At 58.0% G+C, this 19,947-nt stretch overlaps 1 protein-coding gene across 1 annotated transcript; it reads left to right on the top strand.

Moving 5' to 3' along the window:
* The first annotated feature begins 1,187 nt into the window (after nucleotides 1–1,187).
* Trmt44 (tRNA methyltransferase 44 homolog (S. cerevisiae)) lies at nucleotides 1,188–19,339 on the top strand. The gene is made up of 11 exons (XM_005408776.2): nucleotides 1,188–1,878; nucleotides 2,981–3,095; nucleotides 4,700–4,919; nucleotides 6,159–6,227; nucleotides 7,303–7,410; nucleotides 8,028–8,099; nucleotides 10,909–11,015; nucleotides 11,502–11,685; nucleotides 12,535–12,955; nucleotides 14,867–14,983; nucleotides 18,720–19,339. Exons 1-11 carry the CDS (start codon nucleotides 1,236–1,238, stop codon nucleotides 18,944–18,946), a joined length of 2,283 nt encoding a protein of 760 aa, XP_005408833.2. The 5' UTR covers nucleotides 1,188–1,235; the 3' UTR covers nucleotides 18,947–19,339.
* The last annotated feature ends 608 nt before the right edge of the window (nucleotides 19,340–19,947 follow it).

Below are 19,947 nucleotides of genomic sequence, written 5' to 3'. Positions count from 1 at the left end.
TGACCTGAGTTAGTTCTCAGTTCACAGAGTCTTTAGGGCAGGGCAAAATCCCAGCCAAGGGTCTCCTGTTGCAAAAAGAATGAACCTTTGGGGCCTTTGGAACTTCAGTGCAATCCTGCAGAGCAGAGGCTGGTGACGTAGGCTCAGGTGGCAGTGTGCAAATCTCTCCGAGACTGAGCACTCCTGGGACACGCAGTGCTTACAGCTGAAGGAACTGGCACTCATTTAAATGACTGCCAATGTCCATTTATGTTGGCTTTTGTTCTTGTGTGTCAGATAAGACTACCCCCAGAGAAGGTCATGCTGAACCAGTTTAAACCAACCCACATCCAAGATTGCCCTGTCATTCTTCTGGGTCACCTAGAGTGACCTGTACCCATTAGAGTCTCATTATAATGCTAAATCCTCTATCTTGGGGAGCATTTCTGGCCACTGTTTTTGAACATTCCATGTATGAAGAAGTATGATCTGGAACTAGCATGCTAGAAATGTGCCTACTGTACATGACTGTTTTCCAATATGAATATACCTGTCTCCCTAAGGCAACCCACGAGCTTCCTCGTTATTCCAGGTCCGCTTGTGACGGGTGGGCAAAATGGAACGTCAAAAGGCTGGAATGTTCTTCCTTTAGAGATAAGCCACTTACATTCCCTCAGGCCGAGGGCATAGCTGCCACCCTCTCCGCTCCTCCGCCCAGATACTGGCCCTACCAAGCCAAAATCCAGTCTCTCTTCCACCGGAGAGGGAGGGGAGTGGGAAAGGGAGACGGTTGTGACCCTGTGACAATACGAAACTCCTCCATCTTCTCGGAACTAGCTTCAAATAAAGCCTTTTTTCTTCGCCCCAAATAAATGGCCTCTTGTGTTTGTTTGGGGAGTGGTGAGCGCAGGTCCCCGAGCAGCCGGTAACTCTCTTAACTGCAGTAGTAAGTCTCTCACCACTCTTATCTCTGGGGTTCCAGCTATCCTGCGGGACGTGAATGAGTCCATAATTATACCGCTTCCAGATTCTCCTGCAAAAGCCTGCTGTGACCACGTTACTATTACGCACCCATGACTCTGACTAGAGGCTCGGGGAAAATACAGATTAAACTCAGCCAAAGGCCGCAAAAGCGAGCACAGGAAAATACCTCGGCGGGTAAAGCCACACATCGCGTCTCCTTCCGCTTCCGCCACCGACCGCCGGAAGTGCGTCATCAACTGCGCCGGTGTCCGAGCTCTCGTCGCAGGTGTACCATGGCGGAAGTGGGCCGGGAGTTGGTGAGCGACCCTGGCGGGCTGCTCCCTGGAGGTTTCTGGGCGGCAGTGGCAGTGTGGCTGGAGAGGCCGCAGGTGGCCAATAAGCGGCTATGCGGCGCCCGTCTGGAGGCCCGCCGAAGCGCTACACTGCCCGCGGCCGAGCCCCGCCGTCCCAGGCCGAGCGCGGGCCCGGATCAGAAGTGGGACGCGGCCTTATGCGGGCCCCAGGAGGAACCTGGCCCCGGTCTTGTCGAGGGGTATCCCGGTCCCAGGCCGGAATTAGGACCGGAGGAAGGCACAGCTTGTCGCAGACATGAAGACACCCAGGATCAGCGCCAACAGGGGAAGGAGCAGAGGGAAGCAGCCGCGGCTCCCTTCCTTGCCGAGAACCCTGGGCAGCCCCTTAGGCCTGGAGGCGGGGAGGAGGACCACCCCGCCGCAGATCTGGATTCGCTCTGGAACCGTTTTTCCCAAAGTCTTGTCTACAGCCATCCGGAGATGCTGTCATTCCTCACGTGCTCCGGAGCAGGATCGCAGTCAGAGGCACCGCATGAACTCGACCTGGTCCTAAGAACTGTCATTCCGAAAAAGAGCCCGCATTGCTTGGTTACAGCTCCGAGGAGAGAAATAGTCTTGCAGGGTAAGAACATATTTGATAGTGGGAGGGTGCAGTTAGATTAAAACGCATTCATTGAACCTCGGGTCAGTGAAAAGGTTCCAAAGGCACCTAGTAGGCCACTTCTTTTGTCATTTTCTAGAGGGGTTGTAGGTTTTGGATTGTTTTTTGAGAGGGGTGTATGGAAATACAGTGTATGTTCTTAGGACAGAGGGTGCGATAACTGATTGGAAAGGCTGGTATCTGGAAGGCTTCAGGGAGAAAGTGAAGGATACAGTGGTTGTTGAATGATAAAAGGAGACAGTTGAAAGACCGATGTGAAAGAGCATGGCAGTCGGATGGCTGGGAATGTACCAGTTTTCAGTGTTTGTCAAATTCCAGACGCTTATTCTGAGCATTGCTGACCTTGAGTCTTCAGCCACTCCCCGCCTCAAACGTTATCAGCAGCAAATGAGTTTCCTATTGCTACTGTAGCAAACTGCTGGGGGGTTTTGCCTTCTGTGGAAGGTGGATTTAGATTGTGTATACTCACTTTGTGAATGGAGGCATGTGCTCATCGTTAACTTTGATACTGCTCGTTTTTTATATCGGAAGTAAACTGTTGATTTTGGAGGTAGAACTTCATACAACCAAACAGATATAACGCCATAATTCGCCTTAGGAATAAGTTGCTCTGCAGGCATTTTGATGAGAAGGTGTGTGCAGAGTCCCTGAGAGGAGGGCTCTGCAAAGATGGGTCCCTGGGTTAGGAATGCCTGGAACCCTGTATAGTGTCCTGAACCAGACTCTTGTGGTTGAGCAGTGTTCTGTGGTGCCTGTGTCAGAAGATCAAGGTCACCTGGCAACATGCAGCTAGGGCAGAGGCCGCGTTCTTTCCAGCCCATGTGGCTCCCTCTTCTCTTAGCTCTGGGGATGTGTGGCTGCTAAGAGAAGCTGCTGCGCACCTCCCTCTCTCTCGGTGTTGGGCTGTACCAGTAAATAAGCACAGAGCTCCCACTCCTCCCCCCAGGAAGTCTCTGAGGGAGGGAAGCCTCCTGATATACTTACTGTTGTTGTCCATTCTGCTCTGATGAGACACCCAGCTAAGCCATTGCAATCTGTGGTCATTGTCTTTTTTTTTCCCCAGATGTCCCAAATGGAACCGTAACTTTCCTACCTCTGGAAGAAGATGATGAGGGGAATTTGGAGGTTAAGACGAGCAATGTGTATCAAATTCAGCTCAGTCACAGCCAAGCAGAATGGTAAGACCTGGACAGCTGATTCTCTGCTGTGTGGTCTTGACCCACTGATCAGCAGGAGTGGGTCTTCATTGACGTCTCTGTGCTGGTTCTTGTTGGTGCTGGTCGTGTGTGTATGGGCTGCAGCCTGGCTGGCATCCTGAGTCCGCATTCTACTTGGCCTTGACGGGTGCAGGGACGCAGTTCTGGCACCAAGCTTGGTCCAGGCCTGGCGCTCTTTGTCGCGTCTGCAGCATGGTTATGAGGAGCAGGTGGTGCCTCCCACAGAGTATGTTCAGCTCATTGTTTTGAGGGCTTGGGTGCTGGTGAGCTTTGGGAAAGTGATTGAGTCTGACTTCCCTGAGTGAATTATCCATGAGTGAGTTTGTAGCTGAGTGGGCTGTTAGGAAATGGGGCCAGGTGGAAGAAGCCAGTACCTAGGTTTGTGCCTTCGAAGGGTATATTTTACTCCAACCCCTTCCTCCCTGGCTGTTCCCCCACCCCTTCCTGGCTGCCTCCTTCACCATGCCCTGCCACCATGATGTTTCTGCTTTACCTTGGCCGGAAGCAGTGGAGCTGCTGACCGTGGACTAAACCCCTGAGGCTGTGAGCCGGAACAAAGCTTCCTCCTTGAAGTTGATTCTGTCACAGTGGCAGCAGACTGACAAGGACAGAAGTGCTTATGTAAGGGTGGTTTAACCAGTACCTTGAGCCTGTGTGGTATTTGGGCTTGTGCAGAGAGTGTGGCATGGCTCTGATCCAGGGACCCATGCTAACAATGGCAGCAATGTGCCTGATGCCTGTCAGGCATGTGGAGAAGGTAACATCCAGGAGGAAGCCTGAGCAAATGGGGAGCAGGCCTGTGGGCCTCTGGGGTCGAGGGGAAAGGACAGTGAGGCCAGGGGAGGAGAAGGCCAGCCCTGTCCACAGAGCCACCTCCACTCTGGGGGCCCAGCAGGCAGTGGAGGCAGCAGGACCTCCCCAGCCCCTGCTGGCTCTGATGTGCCTTGGAGGTGACTCTGCTGGGACTGGACGGTGTCCCTCTGATCTGCCCTGCTGGCAGAAAGTCCCAGCTCTCGTCAGATTAACCAGCCACTCACCCTTGTCCCCAGCCCGCCACAGCTTCTCTTCCCCAACAGCCTTGCCCTGGGTGTCCTTCGGGACCCATCTTGAACATCACTTCCTTTCTTGTAGCCTTTTTTAGGGCTTAACAAGCTTGACACTCTCTCCAGCGTGCTGCCCATCTGCAGGCCTAGCGATGGGGTGCTGTTACCTGGCTGGGTCCACCACACTCCGTGGGCTGTGGGCTTCTGTTCTTTCATTTAGCACACGTGTGCACAGGGCCTCGGGCGTGGGGGGCTCTGACCCCACCAGGGAGGAAGTGAGCAGAGCAAAGCCGCGGGCAGGAAGCCACACTTCCAGACTCCGGAGAGGGCTTCGCTCTGTGCGCAGCGTGCCCTTCTCTAGTAGAGGACGCATCTGTAACTGCCCCCGATGGTTGTGGGGTTTCTGGTCAAATATTTTATAGTAAAGAGCTTCTGCTCTCTTCTTTTTGGTAAATAAACATGTAATTTAAAGCTAAAAATGAAAACCAGCCCTGCTTACTCATATTTTTCTTACTTTTAAAGGTTCATATCTGTTTTGATTTTCTGTCCAGAGAAGTGGCAGTCGGACGGAGTTATCCACCCCAGACCCGCCTGGCTGGGAGCAGAGCTGCTGGGCCGATTGGCCCGGTGGTGCGTGGCCAGCAGGAAGAGCGAGTTCAGGAGCACCCTCTCCCTTGTCTCCATCTCGAGGTACAGTGCGCTGTACCAGGAGCTCAAGGAGAAGTACAGAGACATGGTGAAGGTGAGGCTGGGGGCCCCGGCGCCCCTGCTAAGTGAGGTGACGTGACCGTCGAACCGCGTCGTGGGGCTCTGCTCGTTCTGCTCAGATGCAGACGGGGATCCAGACCCAGGTCCAGACGCGGCTGTTCGGCAGTAGCTGCCGCAGGCTGTGCCGTAGCGGCCTCAGGGTTGCAGACAGCCTGACCGTGGCAGATGCAGCAGGAAGGGGACAGGTTTGTCTCTTTTTTTGGACATTATTTCTTTCAATAGACCAATGAGGGAATTTTAATTTAAAAATAATTGAATATTGAATTAGTTGTTAATTACATATAAATTTTTACTATGAATTTTAAGATTTGTAAGAAAACATGAAAAGCTAGAGTGCAAAAGAACATACTGTACTCCCAAAAGGAAATAAATTTCATGAGAACATCTCCTTTAACTAGTCACCTGTTGCGGTGAGCACCCCAAAAGCTGCGGGCTTGAAGCAGTGACGGTGCGCGATGCTGGTGTACCTTGGGGGTTGTGGGCGGGCCGCCTGCAGCTGGGCTGTGCTCGCTCACAGCCTCTGCGCCGGGGTCTTTCCCCGTCCTGCTTGCTGCTCGGAACCTTCAGGAAGGTGCTTACATTTTCATAGGTTTTTAAATTGTTCACAGTGAGGTGGTTCACCTGAGTTGGGCTATGCACTCTGCCGGCAATGTCTCAGCGTTACACATTGGTCTCTGGGTTTTCCTCTTCTGCCAAGTGTCCGTTCTGCACATTTGTGGTTTAGCACTAAGGCTGCACCTTGGTGCAGCTATGCAGCCTGAGATGCCTCCATGAGCATCGTGTTAGGCCTAGGCTTCACCTTGTGTTGCAGAGTACTGACACGTCCTGTTACACACATGAAGCACGGTAATTTTGTGTGTCTTTATGTCTCATCATAAATCCATTGTAGAGCCCCGTGTGGTGGCACACACCTGTAATCCCAGCACTCGGGAGGCTGAGGCAGGAGGATCGTGGCAAGTGCAAGGCCAGCCTGGGCTACATACTAAGTTCAAGACCAGCCTGAACTGCATAGTGAGACCTTGTCTCAAAAAGACGAAAGAAAGAAAGAAAGAAAGAAATCAATTGTAAATTTGTACTTTTGGAAGGGGCTGACAGTTTTTATTTTATTGTATGATCCCTTCAGTTTGAGTTATGCTTTTTGGGGGTACTTAAGTCTTGTGCAGTAATGGGGTGACTGAGTAACAGTTTACATCTGCTCTCAAAAAACTTTCAGGTGTGGCCTGAGGTAACTGATCCTGAAAAGTTTGTGTATGAAGACGTGGCTATCGCTGCATACCTGCTGGTAAGCACGTTTGCGGTGTTCACACTTACGTGGAGTGCATGGGGGTTGCTGCAGGCGGAGACCACAAGCAGTGAGGCACATTGACTAGCTCCCTAGCTTGCGTGGTCACGGGCTGTCTGCCCACTTGGTTAGGGGGTGCCCGTTCCACTTCGCGCAGTCCTTTTGTGTGCATGTAACTCAGGTTTGAACTGTGTGGCTGAACTGTAAGAGTGCAGGCTGGACTGGCCTGTGGTTCACAGCGGCCAAGGAGGAACAGAGGAGCCTCAGTGTCTCTGTCCCCAGACCTTTCCTTAGCTACTCAGCAGTCCGCCAAATGCGGCTGTGACTTTAACTTAGTACCCTAATCCTGATTGTCTGTCTCATTTACTAGATGTTTGGACTAAATAATTTCAAGTTTCCCTTCAATTTGGAATTTCTCTTAGATGGTTTAGAAATAGCATGTTTTTGATTATCAAAGTATATAAAACTTTTGGGTTTTTTTGGTCTTTTTGAGACAGGGTCTCGCTATGCAGTTCAGGCTGGCCTTGTGCTCACTTTGTAGCCCAGGCTAGTCTCAAACTCACAACGATCCTCCTGCCTCAGCCTCCTGAGTGCTGGGATTACAGGCATGCACCACCATGCCTGGCATAAATATACAAAACTTGAAGGACATAGAGAAAGCGTGAAGAAACTATCCTAGCTATAAAGCAGTGCCCACAGATAACTACTTGAGTGTGGCCTCCTTTGCTGGGCTTGGAGTAGGGTAGGTGGGGGGTGTGGGGAGAGGGTTGCGGGCAGCGGTGGGGGAGGAGTGGCTGGGCGTATGTTCTAGTATTCAGCTGTACTCCAGCCCTGAGTGTGGACTCCTGATGGGCAAATTAACTTCAGTTCGGGCGGTGCCTGGGCCCAGCGTCCTCCAGGCAGAGGGCAGGCCTATGTGAGTCACCTGGCAGGCGGCCCAGGCCCTCAGACGAGGCCTCTCCACCCTCCCCAGGAGTGCAGTTCGCCAGCCCGGTGGGGTCTGGGTGTGGGTGTGGGTCTCCCTTGCGCAGGGCGAGTTAGCAGCTGGCCCTGCTGTGCCTTTCCCGTGCCTCAGATCCTGTGGGAAGAGGAGCGAGCCGAGCGGGGCGTGAGCGCCAGGCAGTCCTTTGTGGACTTGGGGTGCGGGAACGGCCTCCTGGCCCACATCCTGTGCAGTGAAGGGGTAAGTGGGCTCTGAGGCCTCTCCGGAGGGTCGGGACTCAGCTGGCCGGCGCTGGGGGCAGTGAGCACAGCTGTGGGCACGCGAGCGGGGTGGGAGGCGCCTGCCACGCGTGTATGAGGACGATGTGCTGATGCCAGGCGCCGGTCACTTGTGGGGCTTCGGGAGCTGGGGTGAGGGCACTGCTGGAGACCCCTCCTTCCTCCATGGGGAGAAGTGGGGTTCCTGGGAGAGCCACTGGGGCGGGGGGGGGGGCAGCTGCAGGGAGAGCCGTCCTGCCCCGCAACTGACCCAGACAGGGAATGGAGAGCTGCCTCAGGTTGTCACGGGACTCCCTCGGCGCTGTCCTAGACCAAGGCCCCTGCAGTCCCTTGAAGACTCGCAGCGACTTCTGCAGGGTTCAGGTTCTTTCCCGCCTTGCCAGGGCCTGTAGGGCTGAGACTGCGCGTACCATCCACAAACACCAGGGGCTCCCGTGCCCGCTTCTGGTGGCCGAGCTTTTCCTGGTTCCTGCTGCTTTATGGGGATACAGTGAATTTATCTATCGCTTCTCGGCCTCTTGGCTAAGATCAAGTGTGGAATTTAACCTGTGACCTCTTAAACTGAAACTGTTGTTTCAGCATCCAGGAAGAGGGATCGATGTCCGAAGAAGGAAAATCTGGGACATGTATGGACCACACACTCGGCTAGAGGTACTGGCGCTGCCCGTGCGTGGACCTGAGGGAATGCCCGTCTCTGTGTAGTTGGCGTGGCATCCTCACCGTGCACATCCACCTAGTGTGAGACTGAAATCAGACAGGGAAACTTGAGGCTTCCCACTGCCATTGGTCATCCTGGCCTCCGGCCCTTGAGCCTGTGGCTCCATGCGGGCTGCCGGCTGCTGCTGGGGCAGAGCCTGTGCCGTGTGTCCCTTGCATGCTCTTCCAGGCGGCTCGTACAGACATTCAGCCTGCAGGGAAGCTGCAGGAGGGCAGTGGCACTGTGTGCGCAGCTGTACTTCCTGCAGTGCGGCCTCTGCCCAGCTGCCAGGCTTCCTCAGGACCTTTGGTGGCTGTAACAGGTCAGACCCCCACTGGCAGGAGGGCAGAGTGTGGGTTAGCTGTTCCGGGTGGGTGTCAGGAGCACTCCAAGGAGAGGGCGGAAAGCAATGGGCACAGGTGCACAGCAGCCAGCTGCAGCAGTGGCTCCTCCTCCACCACCCCTGCCCCACACGCCACCCACATGGGAACTTGAAAGGAGCAGCCGGTATTTTCATTTCATCTGTAAGTAGAAAACAAAATTTTTGAGGCTTTTTTTTTTTATTTTTTGAAAACAGTTCAGGCTGGCCTTGGACTCACTTTGTAGCCCAGGCTGGCCTCAAACTCAGTGATCTCCTGCCTGAGTCTCCCAAGTGCTGGGATTCCAGGTATGTGCCACTATGCCTGACTTTTTTTTTTTTTTGTCCTTTTGAGACAGGGTCTCACTATGCAGTTCAGGCTGCCCTTGAGCTCACTTTGTAGCCCAGGCTGGCCTCAAACTTGCACTGATCCTTGTGCCTCAGCCTCCTGAGTGCTGGGGTTACAGGCGTGCACAACCACACCTGGCTGCCTCACCTTTTAAAACTGAGAATAGGGCCAGCGATATAGCTCAGCAGCACGGCACCTGCCTGGCAAGTGTGAGGTCCTGAGTTCAATTCCCAGTTCCAAAAAAAAAAGAATCCAGTAAAACTGAGAATAAGTCAGGCATGGTGACTCATGCCTATAATCCCAGCACTCGGGAGGCTGAGGCAGGAGGATTGCTGTGAGTTCAAGGCCAGCCTGAGGTGCATAATGAAACCCTGTCTCAAAAAGACAAAAAAATTAAAAAAAATAAAACTGAGAATAATATTGCAAAAAAAGAAAAGGATTAAAGGACCAGAAGCTCACTGTAGCTGCCTTACATCCCCCTTTATTTATTCATTACTTACGTTTTGCTGTTTTATGATTGCTTATATACTTACACTTCATAGTGAGTGTACATGAAGTTCAGCTTTGAAAAAGGTGGGTAAGCTGGCAGGTGTGCTGCGAGGCTCTGCAGGTCCCTGCAGAGTGTAGATTCTTACACACACAGCAGATTGGCTCTGAATTAGGCGAGGTGAGGGCTAGGCCGTGTGCGGTGCCGTAGGAGCAGCGTGAGGTCCTGGTGGCCGCCACAGCTTTTCTCTGGCTTGCAGAAGCCCTGCCTGAGTGCACAGGTAGGGCAGGCCATTGCTGGGAGTTGTGCTTCTGATCTCCTGGGTTTATCTCATTGTCCCTGGTCTCAGTGCCTGTGTGGCTTACTGGAATGTCAAGCACCTTGTGGTGCTTCTGGCCCAGGGACCACCGACGTCATACGGGAGTAGTTTTGTCAGCAGGTACATGGGTTTCCCAGTAAAGGATTTCCTCCCGATGCAGTGGAGTGGCTTCCATACAGGGGTCGTCTAGAAATTCACAGGCCAGTCATGCACACAATTTCCTTTCAAAATCTCTCTTCTTTGCAAAGCCTCATTTGATTGTGAGCAAGAGTGTTAGGAGAACAGTGCGTGTTTATAACAGCAGCGTTGTGGAGAGCGCAGGTTCTCTTGGTCTTGAGAAGCTGTGTGTACAGTGGGAATGCTGCGCTAGTCGCGGTCACGACGTCAGGGGACGCGCTGTCTGAGGTGGGCAGGGCTGTGTGCCCAGCTGGCGGTAGTGTGACTGCGGCAGTTACTGGAGTGTAAGTTGTGTCTCAATTCATTGAAGCACCAAAAGGACAAACTGGCACATTTAAACCTAGAATGAATGAGAATCAAGGTTTATTTTTTCAACTCTAGGTTATGTACTTAACTGGTCAAACAACGTTGTGTTCTGTTTTTTAACATCTTCGTAAATAGAGGATCGTGTCGCTTAAGAACCAGAACGACTATACGGTTTCCATTCTCATTTGCCTGCCTGGTGGCCGCAGGAGGCCGTGGCAGTGAGAGCGTGGCTCTGCGTGCTCTTCCCCTCTGGGCTCGGTGTGGCTGGGCGTGGCCTCTCGCCCCTCTCCGTGCTCTGGGGAGCCCGTGGCGAGCTGCGGGAGTCAGAGGGCAGCGTGGGACAGGTGCAAAGGCAACAGCTTTGTGGGACTCGCGCGTTCTCGCCTGCGTCACTTCCTGCACTTGCCCTTGCTGCAGCCGGCTCCCCTGGGAGATGGCAGGGCCTGCCCGCGGCTGCTTGTAACTTCCGTATTCCGCCGGGTCGCAGGTCACACTTCCCATCTCTCCTGAACATCCTTCCTGTGCTCACATAAAAAGCACGTTTCTAATCGCCAAAGATGAGTGCCCACAGGGCCGGAGCTTCTCCAGGGGTGACCCTGCACTGCAGCCTGCGGTTTGAGCCCTCAAAGGCCGACCCTGACGGGCGTCACCTCCTTGCTTTTGGTGACCCAGAGGTGCTCGGGTCCAGGGAGGTGGTGCCGCGGGTGGCCCTACCCTGAGGCTCGTGAGACGCCATGATCTCGTCTTGCTTTGTGCTGCTCCCTAAGGAAGACGCGATCCGCCCGAGCGACCAGACCCTCTTCCCTGACGCTGACTGGCTGATCGGCAACCATTCTGATGAGCTCACGCCCTGGATCCCCGTCATCGCAGCCAGGTGAGGAGGAGAGGGGGCACCCGGAAGGCAGCAGGGCGCCTTGCCTTACACACGCTGTCGGGTGGAGCCACCCTGGAAGCATGGGCAGTTCAGCCTGTTGAAATGGTGTTTCGTTGGGTGTACGGGTTAAGTTTAAAGGAAATTCCACCTGTTTTATTTTTTAAACTATGGTCAGCCCTTGCTGTGCCTACCGCTGGGTTTCTGTATCATCACTGAACTCTCAGGCAGCTTCAGAAAATTCAGATCACAGTTTACAAGAATAACTGTGGTGGGAACTTAGCTTTTGTAAACAACTAGATTCCTGTTATTGAAAGGACGTGCTGTGCTGCGTCGCTCTTGCAGATCCAGCTGGGGAGGCTGAGATTCATTTTCATATAACAAACCAGGCACAGACGTGCTTACGTTGCCCGGCACCCTTGCCGCTCAGCTTTCTGCCGCTTCCGGGCGAGCCTGTGCGAGCCTGTGTGTGTGCTCGGCCCCTCCCAGGTCTTCCTACCGCTGCCGGTTCTTCGTGCTGCCTTGCTGCTTCTTCGACTTCGTTGGCAGGTACTGCCGCAGGCAGAGCCAGAAGACGCAGTACCGAGAGTACCTGGACTTCATCCAGGAGGTGGGCCGGGCCTGCGGCTTCCACGTGGAGGAGGACTGCCTTCGGATCCCTTCCACCAAGCGGGTACAGGAAAGCTTAGGGCCGGGCACAGAGCCGCTTTTGACTCTGTACCTGCTGTTGTCTTCCCTGCCGCTGGGGGCTGTTGCTGGTCACTGGGTCTCTGAGCCTCAGTGCACTCACATCTGGATGGCTCAGGGACCGATGGCAGAGCGGGGGTGAGCCTGGCACACTCAGCAGATGTCTGCTGGGGCTGAACATGCGCTGGGCGCTGCTGTGTTCCTGACGCGAAGCTGAAGCCACTCGGAGCGGGTGGCAGAGTGGCTCTGATACGGATCTGCTTTCTTTGATCCGCTGCTCCCTGGCGCAGTGGCTGATGCCCAGATGGAGTGCAGGAGGAACCCCCGCCCCCAGCAGCACTTCGGGACAGAGGCGGGTGGCTCACGCCCATGGCCAGCTTTCTGTACCAAGCACCCTGCAGGTGCCCCGGGCCCTCGCTGCGGCAGGCTTGTCACAGAGCCCGCCCCCTCACAGCCCCTGCTGGCTGCTCCTGAGTCCTCTGTGGTGCTGTGCTGCCCCAGGGACCTGATCAGAGCAGGGCAGCCACTGAGCTCGGTGCTGTGAGCCCTAGCTTGGACCCCCCCCCCCCCCGGGAGAGCTGTGAAGGTCTGTGTGATAAGATAGCTGTGGACTTTTACTCTGGTTATGTTAGGGCTGCAGGTGTAACTCAGCCGTAGAGATTGCCGTCTCACGTGCCAGCCAGCCCCTGGGTTCCATCTCCCCACTGGAAAAAAAAAGTGGTTTTTTTTGGTAGCTGATAATCTCTATTTATGTAATCTGTATTCCAGAAGAATCCGTGGAGAAGGTTGGCATATCATGTGAGCCAGCTAAGACACTTGCTCTTTGCAAATGCAGGTCTGCCTCATTGGGAAGTCCAGGATATACCCTCCTGCCGCGGAAGCTGGCATGGATGAGCAGAGGGCTCAGTACATCCACAGCAGGCGGGGCCTGTCTGGCAGGGAGCCTCCCTGTCCTGCACCCCAGGCTGCTGCCTGCAGTGCCGGTCACCCAGGTGGCGGCGGAGCCTTGGACACCGGAGCTCAGTGTAACCCTGAGGCCCCAGTTCCTGAGGATGGGGCCGAGGCCCGGGCTGGGGGCCCCTGGGTGCCTGGATTCCACCCTCGAGAAAAGGTGGAACGCGTGAGGAACTGTGCCGCCCTCCCTCGAGACTTTATCGACCAAGTGGTTTTGCAAGTGGCGAATTTATTGTTAGGCGGAAAGAAGCCCAGCGCAGGAAGCCCGCAGGAGGGGACTTGGAAGACCTGGAATGGAGGAGGTAGGCCGCCCGGTGCCCAGGCCGTGCCTGGCTGTATCACCGGCAGGCACATGCGGGTCCTTCGTGGCCACCTGTGCCGGAGACCGGAGGTTGGTGTAGCGGCCTTGCTGCCCAAGGGAGCTGAGGAGGGAGCTGAGGCTGGGCTCTCAGTCCGCCTTACAGACGTGGGGCAGGGGCCAGGGCCGCTCATTTTCAACGTGCAGAAATTACTTGGCGGGAACACATGTTCCTTGGAGCAGGAAAATGCCCTTTCCCCTCAAATACATGGCTGGAATTTGAGAATACTCAGTTTGATCCGTAATTCTCCATGAGGTAGCCAAAATGCAAGAATCCATTTTGATAAAGGAAGCAGCTGCATCTGATTGTCCTCGTGAGCGACTAGTGCCATTCAAGAGTGAGGGGCCGAAGGATGAGTTGCCGTTACATTCACTAAAACGTTGATTTCAGTGCCTTAAAAAAACCTCAGGCCGCCTCAAGGAGCAGGGCTTCTCCTGGGAGGGATGCTGGAGTTGCGAGTTTGGCCGCCAGAGGGCGCTGTGGGGCCATTCGCAGAGTGGAGCCTCACAGAGGTGCTCCTGCAGCTGGCAGTTTGGGGACAGGAGGACGGCAAGGAGCGCAGCGTAGGCAGCTCAGGGCCGTGGCGGCGGCCCCTTCTGCCCGCGGCTCGTGGTCCTCATCTGTGGCTGCAGGGTCCAGTTTCCCCCCTCCTCTCACCCTGTCTCATCTCAAGCGCTGGTGAGGACAGACCCACGGCTCATGCTCCCCTCCAGAAGTAACCCAGCCCCGAGCGGCCCTCGCTCAGGCTGAGGGTTGGGCAGTGTGAGTGCGGACTGGACGCCGGTGGGTCTGTAAATCCTGGCAGGAGAGGAACTTCTGCTGCACTTTGACCTTCCTGTCCCTTGAGGTGATGTGAATGGTGGAGGCACTGGCTCCCGCTGGGGACAGAAAATCCCAGGAGCAGACCCTGGACAGAGGTGGCTCTGAGAGGTGGCCTCGTCCTGTCCTGCCCGGCCCCAGGCAAGCCTGCAGGGATGCAGTGGCCTGTAGGGCCTGTGGTCATTGGGCTTCACCACCCACACGCCTGCCCTCGGGCACAGGACCGCTGCCTGTCAGATCTGTCGCCTGGGCGTCTCCCTGTGCAGGTCACGCTGACCTCCTCGTGCGGCAGGACCTGATGTGGCAGGGCAGGCTCTGGGACCATGTGTCATCTCCTCTTCACACCCCCACCTGCTCCCAGGACAGCTCAGAGGCGGTGGCCAGGTGGCCTGGAGGGTGGGCTGGGCTTTGGGAGGGTTTTATCGGGGAGGACAGGAGCAGCTACCCTTGGGCCTGGGCTGGGCAGACGCTCAGATCTGCAGTGAGGACGGGGTGGGAGGTGCTGCGGGGCCCTGGTCCACGCTCACCTGCGGGCAGGTGGAAGGCACAGGTGAGGTACAGGAGGTTCTTGGCAGATGCACGCAGGGAGACCACCCCTGGTCTCGCGTTGAGTTCGAGGTTCTGGTACTAAACTCACCTCACTGCCACTAGGCTTCCTGATGAGGGAGCTTGACAGGAACGCAGGTTCCAGAAGCAGAAGTCCCCAGTGGTAGAGACGGTCCCTGGGCAGCTGAGTCCTGTCACACCTCACCCCTGGCCCTCCGCCAGCTGCCCTGGTTGCCTGGAGCAGCCACTGTCCCCTGTGGGCCAGCAGCAGGCTCTGGCAGTGCCCCTGAGGCCCAGGCTGCCCATCAGGAGGGACCGCACTGTGCCTGCTGCCCAGGCGATGCCGCACTCGTCCCAGAGTGTGCTGTGGATTCACTAAAGGTGCCAGGGCCACCTGCTGAGCACTCGTGGGACTGAAGCACCGGAAGTGGGGCTGGGCTTGGTGGGGTTCGGCGGAGCCGCCTGGCCAAGTTCTGTACCCTTCCACAGAGAGCCTGTCCTTGGCGGCAGTGGCCCAGCAGCTGGATGGGGCGACCCTGCGGAGGCTGAAGCGGGAGTGCGGCGGCCTGCAGACACTGCTGCGCAACTGCCACCAGGTGTTCGAAGGTGAGGGCGGCCACCGCAGGTCCCTGTGCCCCCCTCGCCTCAGGTCTCCGCTTGAGACCGTCGGGAGTACCTGGGCCACGCCAGCCTCATCCCTCGGGCCACGAGCACCCTGCCCGCTTGGCCTCTCAGCCCCTGGTCCAGCCCATGCCCAGCCCATGCCAGCTCTGACCCAGGATGCCAGGATCCCCTCCTCCACTTCACTCCCTTCCTCCTCACAGGAAGCAGGGCGGGAGGCCTGGTGGCAGCGTCTCCTGTCGCCTGAGAACTTGCCTGGGTGGGGTGCGCAGCTTGGCTTTGGTTACCTGCACGTGGTGCTTCTGGAGCTGCGTCCGTGTGGGCTGGGCGCGAGCGCATCGCAGTGGAGGCTGAGGCACCTCGCAGTGCAGCGAGGCTGGGCTCTGGCTGCTCCTGTGCCCAGAGATTCCAGGGCTGTGGCATGGCCGGAAGGACCTCCCGGGCAGTCGAGGCGTCTACCAGGCCCCAGCGCTAGAGGGCTGCCGAGCTCTGGGGTGAGCTTTCAGGAGATGGCATGGTAGGAAGAACCCGGGGCCTGTGTCTTCTCGCCCTGCAGTGTGCTGTGCTTGCTTCCCGGGCTCCTTTCCCTTTCCTTGTGAAGTATTTGAACACAAACCCCTGTGCACTGCAGTGCGTCTTTAGAAACAGGCGTCTTCTGGACTCTCCGCTTTGCTCTGAGCCTGAGTCACCACGTGCAGGGGGTGCAGCTGGTCCCACTGACACTCAGGAGACCTTGACTTGGGCAGTGCTGCTTGGGCTCAGGCTGCAGCACAGCAATTGGGCAAACCTTCGGGAAGGACGGGGGCCAGGCTGGGGAGGATGGGGCCGCTTACTGGGGCGAGGGCTGGAGCCCACACGCGAGAGAAGGGTGGCCGCCGGAGGACCTGCGCAGCCTGGCCCAGGGGTCAGGTGCAGTCTGCACGGCCTCAGTAAGAAGCAGCAGCAGCTCTAGTGCAGGACCAGCCTCTGCATGAGGCGTCTGCTAGCAGGCGGCACCTGCCTGCGTGCAGGGTGCCAGGGAAAGGCGGCTCCCCTGCTGCCTCTGCGCTGCAGCCAGGCAGGTGGTCAGGCCGTCACCCTGGGAGTTGGGGACGGAGGCTTGGCTGGGAACAAGCAGGTGACAGAAGTGCAGCTCTGCACCTCGTCCCACAGACGCGAGGCCTGAGGGTTGGAGTGCTACCTGCTCCTCTTCCCGGTCTCCCCACGTGTGTGCACACTGCCCGTGCGAGAGGGGCTGTGCAGATGTGCATGCATGTTGTGTGTGCACACGTGTGTGTGTGTGTGTGTGTGTGTACGCAGCATGGGTGTGTACGGGCCCACGAGCATGTGTGTGAACGCATGGCCTGTGTGTGTGTGAGTGTGCACAAGAGCACAGCTGTGCCCTCACTGCCTCTGTGGCCTGGCTGACCTCGCGGTGGCCTTGGGCCTGTGTCCCTGGCCTTCTGCGGGAGCGCTGCGGGGTCTGGGCGACCTGTGGACACGGCCAGAGCCCGAGTCTGGCTGGTGTAGGCCGAGGCTGGGCCCCCAGGAGGAGTTGCTGAGCTGGGCAGCCGTGCCTGGAATCCACTCTTCCTTCCACAAAGCTTTAATCAATTAAAGTGCTTGCTGTGGCCCGAGGGAGCGCTCTTCTTTCTGTTTTCCCAGCACATTTTTGTCTTTGATTTCGCGAAGAGTGTCTTTCCTTACCGTTATAAATATGCATGTGTGTGATGGCCTTCCTGTGCGGTGCGCGTCGGGGCAGCAGTATTCTTGGAGCCGCTTCTGAGTGGGAGGGTTGGGGCCTGAGCGCCAAGTAAACATTCTCCTTGCAGTCATGCAGAAAGTATGCGCCCAAGCTGAGTCTTATCTCTGGCTGAGGCTGGTTTTGTTTCTTAAGTGAACGTGGCTGCTCCTGATGAGGGTGAGGAAGGAAGCGGGTTGCAGCGATTTGGGTCAGCCAGTGCTGGACGTTTCTGTGCTTGTGAAGGCTTGGGGCCGCGGCGCCGCAGTCTGAGAAGTCCAGGGTGTGGAGCCCTCGAGGACGGGGCCTGCATGGGCCCTGCTCAGTGGGTGCTGGCCCCATCCGCAATTGCATGCGTCAGTGGGAGGGGACACGGGCCCAAGGTCTGAGGGAGTGCAGAGCTGGGGACAACCCCAGCCACGCCTGCCCCAGGCCTGGTGCTCCTGAGGGTGTTGGGGGGACGCGCCGAGTGAGCCGGGGGTGATGGGACACGAGGGCAGTGAGCTGGGGTAGCTCGCAGCCTGACCCTGCGCTCCCAGGGCTGACCCCTGGAGGTCTGCCCCTCAGGCACCTGGCACCTTTTGCCCAGGATGTTGGGTGTTTCGAGTGGCTGGCGGTGAGCTGCCTGCATTCTGGGGTGTAGTTGGGTTGGCAGTGCTGCCCTGGTGCCTGGCCGCTGCCCTCTCAGCGTCCCTCTTCCTGTCTTCCATGTCCACTGCCAGGCTTAAAAGTTCCCTTGGCCCATTCTCCCTGCAGGCTGCAGGCCACCCCCGGGGTCTCGGCGGGGAGTCGGGTTCCCAAGTCTGCGTGGAGGGCCTGCTGCAGCCGCCGTCCTGTGGAGAGGCCATGCGGGCCCTGCCCCGTGGGGCCTGGGGGTGTGCTCCCTCGGAACACAGTTGGGTTCCGGGCCCTGGTAACCACTCCCTGGCCTGGTGCTGCTGTGAGCGCACCTCGCAGTGACCCAAAGCCGCCTGGCCAGCGTCAGGTTAGGGAAAACAAGCTCTGGCTTTCGGGGAGGCGCCACAGGGCTCCGGGCTGTCCCTGCAGACGGATCCTCCTGCTCTCCCTCGGGACAGAGCGGCGCCTCTCCCTGGCTCCTTTCTCTGGAGGGAAAAGATGGAAGCTGACCTACAGCTGTGCTTGCTGCTCTCAAGGGCCGGCGGCCACTAGGGACAGACGCACAGTGAGGCCCTCGGCCCTGCGCCTTGCTGTGGGGGCCGCGTGACCGCTGGGAAGCCCGGCGGGTTCGCTTGCTTCGGACGCCTTTCCTGTGGCACTAGGGCTTCACAGCGTGAAAGGCCAAGGGAGGCATGGGGCCTCGGCCTGACCCCGGGGTCCTGGTGGCCCGGAGCTGCCTGCCCTGCTCCCCGGCCCCCAGCTTCGTGGTCAGCCGGCCCTCCGTTCCCCGTGCCCGCTCCCCGTTCCCCAGGCACCTGTGGGTTGGCACCCGCCGTGAGGCTCTGCAGGCCCCTCTTGCACCCAGGGCTCTGTCCCTGTCACCGCTGTGGGCACCCGGAGGGTTCAGCTGGTAGAGATGTGTGGGCCCAGCGTACCTCACGCTGTGGGTGACCTGCCCTCCCCCTCCCCGCTCACCAGCAATGCTGAGACGTCAAGACCAGCCCCTGGCACAGGTGTCCCTGTGTGTGGGCCTCGCCCTGGGTTCCCTGGGCCTGGGCAGGGCCCACAGCCTGGGAACATGGTAGCCCCAGGTCTACCGGGAGGGGTCGGGGCCACGAGCAACCAACCTTGTGCCATGTTCTCCCTCAGGTAGGCTGGCTCCACACGGGGTCCCCTGGGCCTGCCGCGGGGGCTCCCTCCTCACCCCCTGCAGGCCCCCGCTCACCCAGCTCCCAGGTCCCTCCCGCCAACTCCCCAGTCCCCACCGCAAGCTCTCTGTGGGCCTGGCCCTGTCAGTCCTCCCTGCGGTGGCGCGTAACAAAGGCCCGTGAGTGAGACGTTTGGGGTAACGTGCCGGGCCTGTCTTCTGTGCTCATGCCTCAGTTCTGGACGGCCGAGTCCACATCCGCGACTGGCGACGTGAACTGCAGAGGGAGAAGCGCTCCGAGGCCAAGCGGGGATCGAGCTCCGAGACCTTCAAGACTCGCGCCTGCTGGTTCTTCACGCATCACCCCGACGGCTGCGTGCTGCCCTCCGCCAGCTGCCCTTTTGCCCACGGGCCTCAGGAGCTGCGGCCACCTCGGCCCCCCAAGAAGAGGCAGGCACTGTGAGCCGCCCTTCACAGAGCCAGGGCACCGACCTCCCCATGCAGGAACCGGGGTGCAGGACACTTCTCCACTTCTCCACGTGGCTGGCCTCTTGGTGCTGGGCACTGTGGGCTCAGCCCGCTTCCCCAAGGGACCTGGAGTAGAGCGCACTGGGGTCTCACGTGCCGCCAGCCCCCGGGCCCCTGCCGTGACGGCGGAGGCTTTCCACTGCAGCTGGGCCCCGAGTCCAGAGCGCAGACGCAGTGCTGCGGCGCCTCTCCGGGGTGCTGGGGGGTGGGGGTGGTAAGTTCTGCCCCTGCCTGCTCCGTGCACATCGCGAGGCCAAAGGTGCGACAGTTCCGTCCACTCCTTCCAGAAGCCCTGTGCGTTTCCATTTAAAATCATTTCCACAGTTTTGCACAAGACTCCACACTCATTCCACGCCGTTTGCCAGCTGTGCTGGGCCTCCCTGCGGGCATTTGTCCCCGGCAAGGGCAGGCTCTGCGTCACTTGACTGAGGAGAATCTGCTCACTGGAGCTCTGGGTTCTGAGCCGCCCCCAGGGTCAGCAGAGACGGCCCTGCTGGAAGGGGCCTGAGCCTGTCCCCGGCTCGGCCCTTGTGAGGCGGCAGCTCTGCAGCCCCTGGAAGTGCTGCCCCCACCATTCCGGCTGCGGCCTGTACAGACGGCGTGAGTGCGAGGGGATGCGGCTGGGAGCCTGGGGAAGCCACCATCCCGGGGAGCCCCTCTCCTCCCTGGCAGCTGCTGCCCTCAGGGGACACCGGGTGCTTGGCCCCGCAGGAGCAGCCAGCAGGCCCGTGCTGAGGGGCTCCAGCAGAAGGAGTGGACATGTGACCCGTGAGCTTAGGCCCGAGGGAGCCCACCAGGCTGCCCCTCAGCTGGCCTCTGTTCGAGGGGAGGACCTGTCCTCGTGGGGGAGCTGGGGGCTGTTTCCTGTGGCCTCACACATCCCGATGACGCCTTTAAGAACAGCCCCCTGCCGCTTGGTGCTGAGTCCAGAGAGGC

The sequence above is a fragment of the Chinchilla lanigera genome, unplaced genomic scaffold (assembly GCF_000276665.1).
Source record: "Chinchilla lanigera isolate Chin_1 unplaced genomic scaffold, ChiLan1.0 scaffold00113, whole genome shotgun sequence".
Lineage (NCBI taxonomy): Eukaryota > Metazoa > Chordata > Mammalia > Rodentia > Chinchillidae > Chinchilla > Chinchilla lanigera.
This window is presented reverse-complemented; position numbering and strand designations above follow the sequence as displayed.

What these genes read in the sequence shown, in the direction of transcription:
- Trmt44 (XM_005408776.2), top strand. Translation starts at nt 1,236, where the DNA reads ATGGCGGAAGTGGGCCGGGAGTTGGTGAGCGACCCTGGCGGGCTGCTC. An exon ending in GAGAGAAATAGTCTTGCAGG is followed by an intron (nt 1,879 to 2,980) that starts GTAAGAACATAT and finishes TTTTTTCCCCAG; the next exon opens with ATGTCCCAAATGGAACCGTA. An exon ending in AGTACAGAGACATGGTGAAG is followed by an intron (nt 4,920 to 6,158) that starts GTGAGGCTGGGG and finishes AAAAACTTTCAG; the next exon opens with GTGTGGCCTGAGGTAACTGA.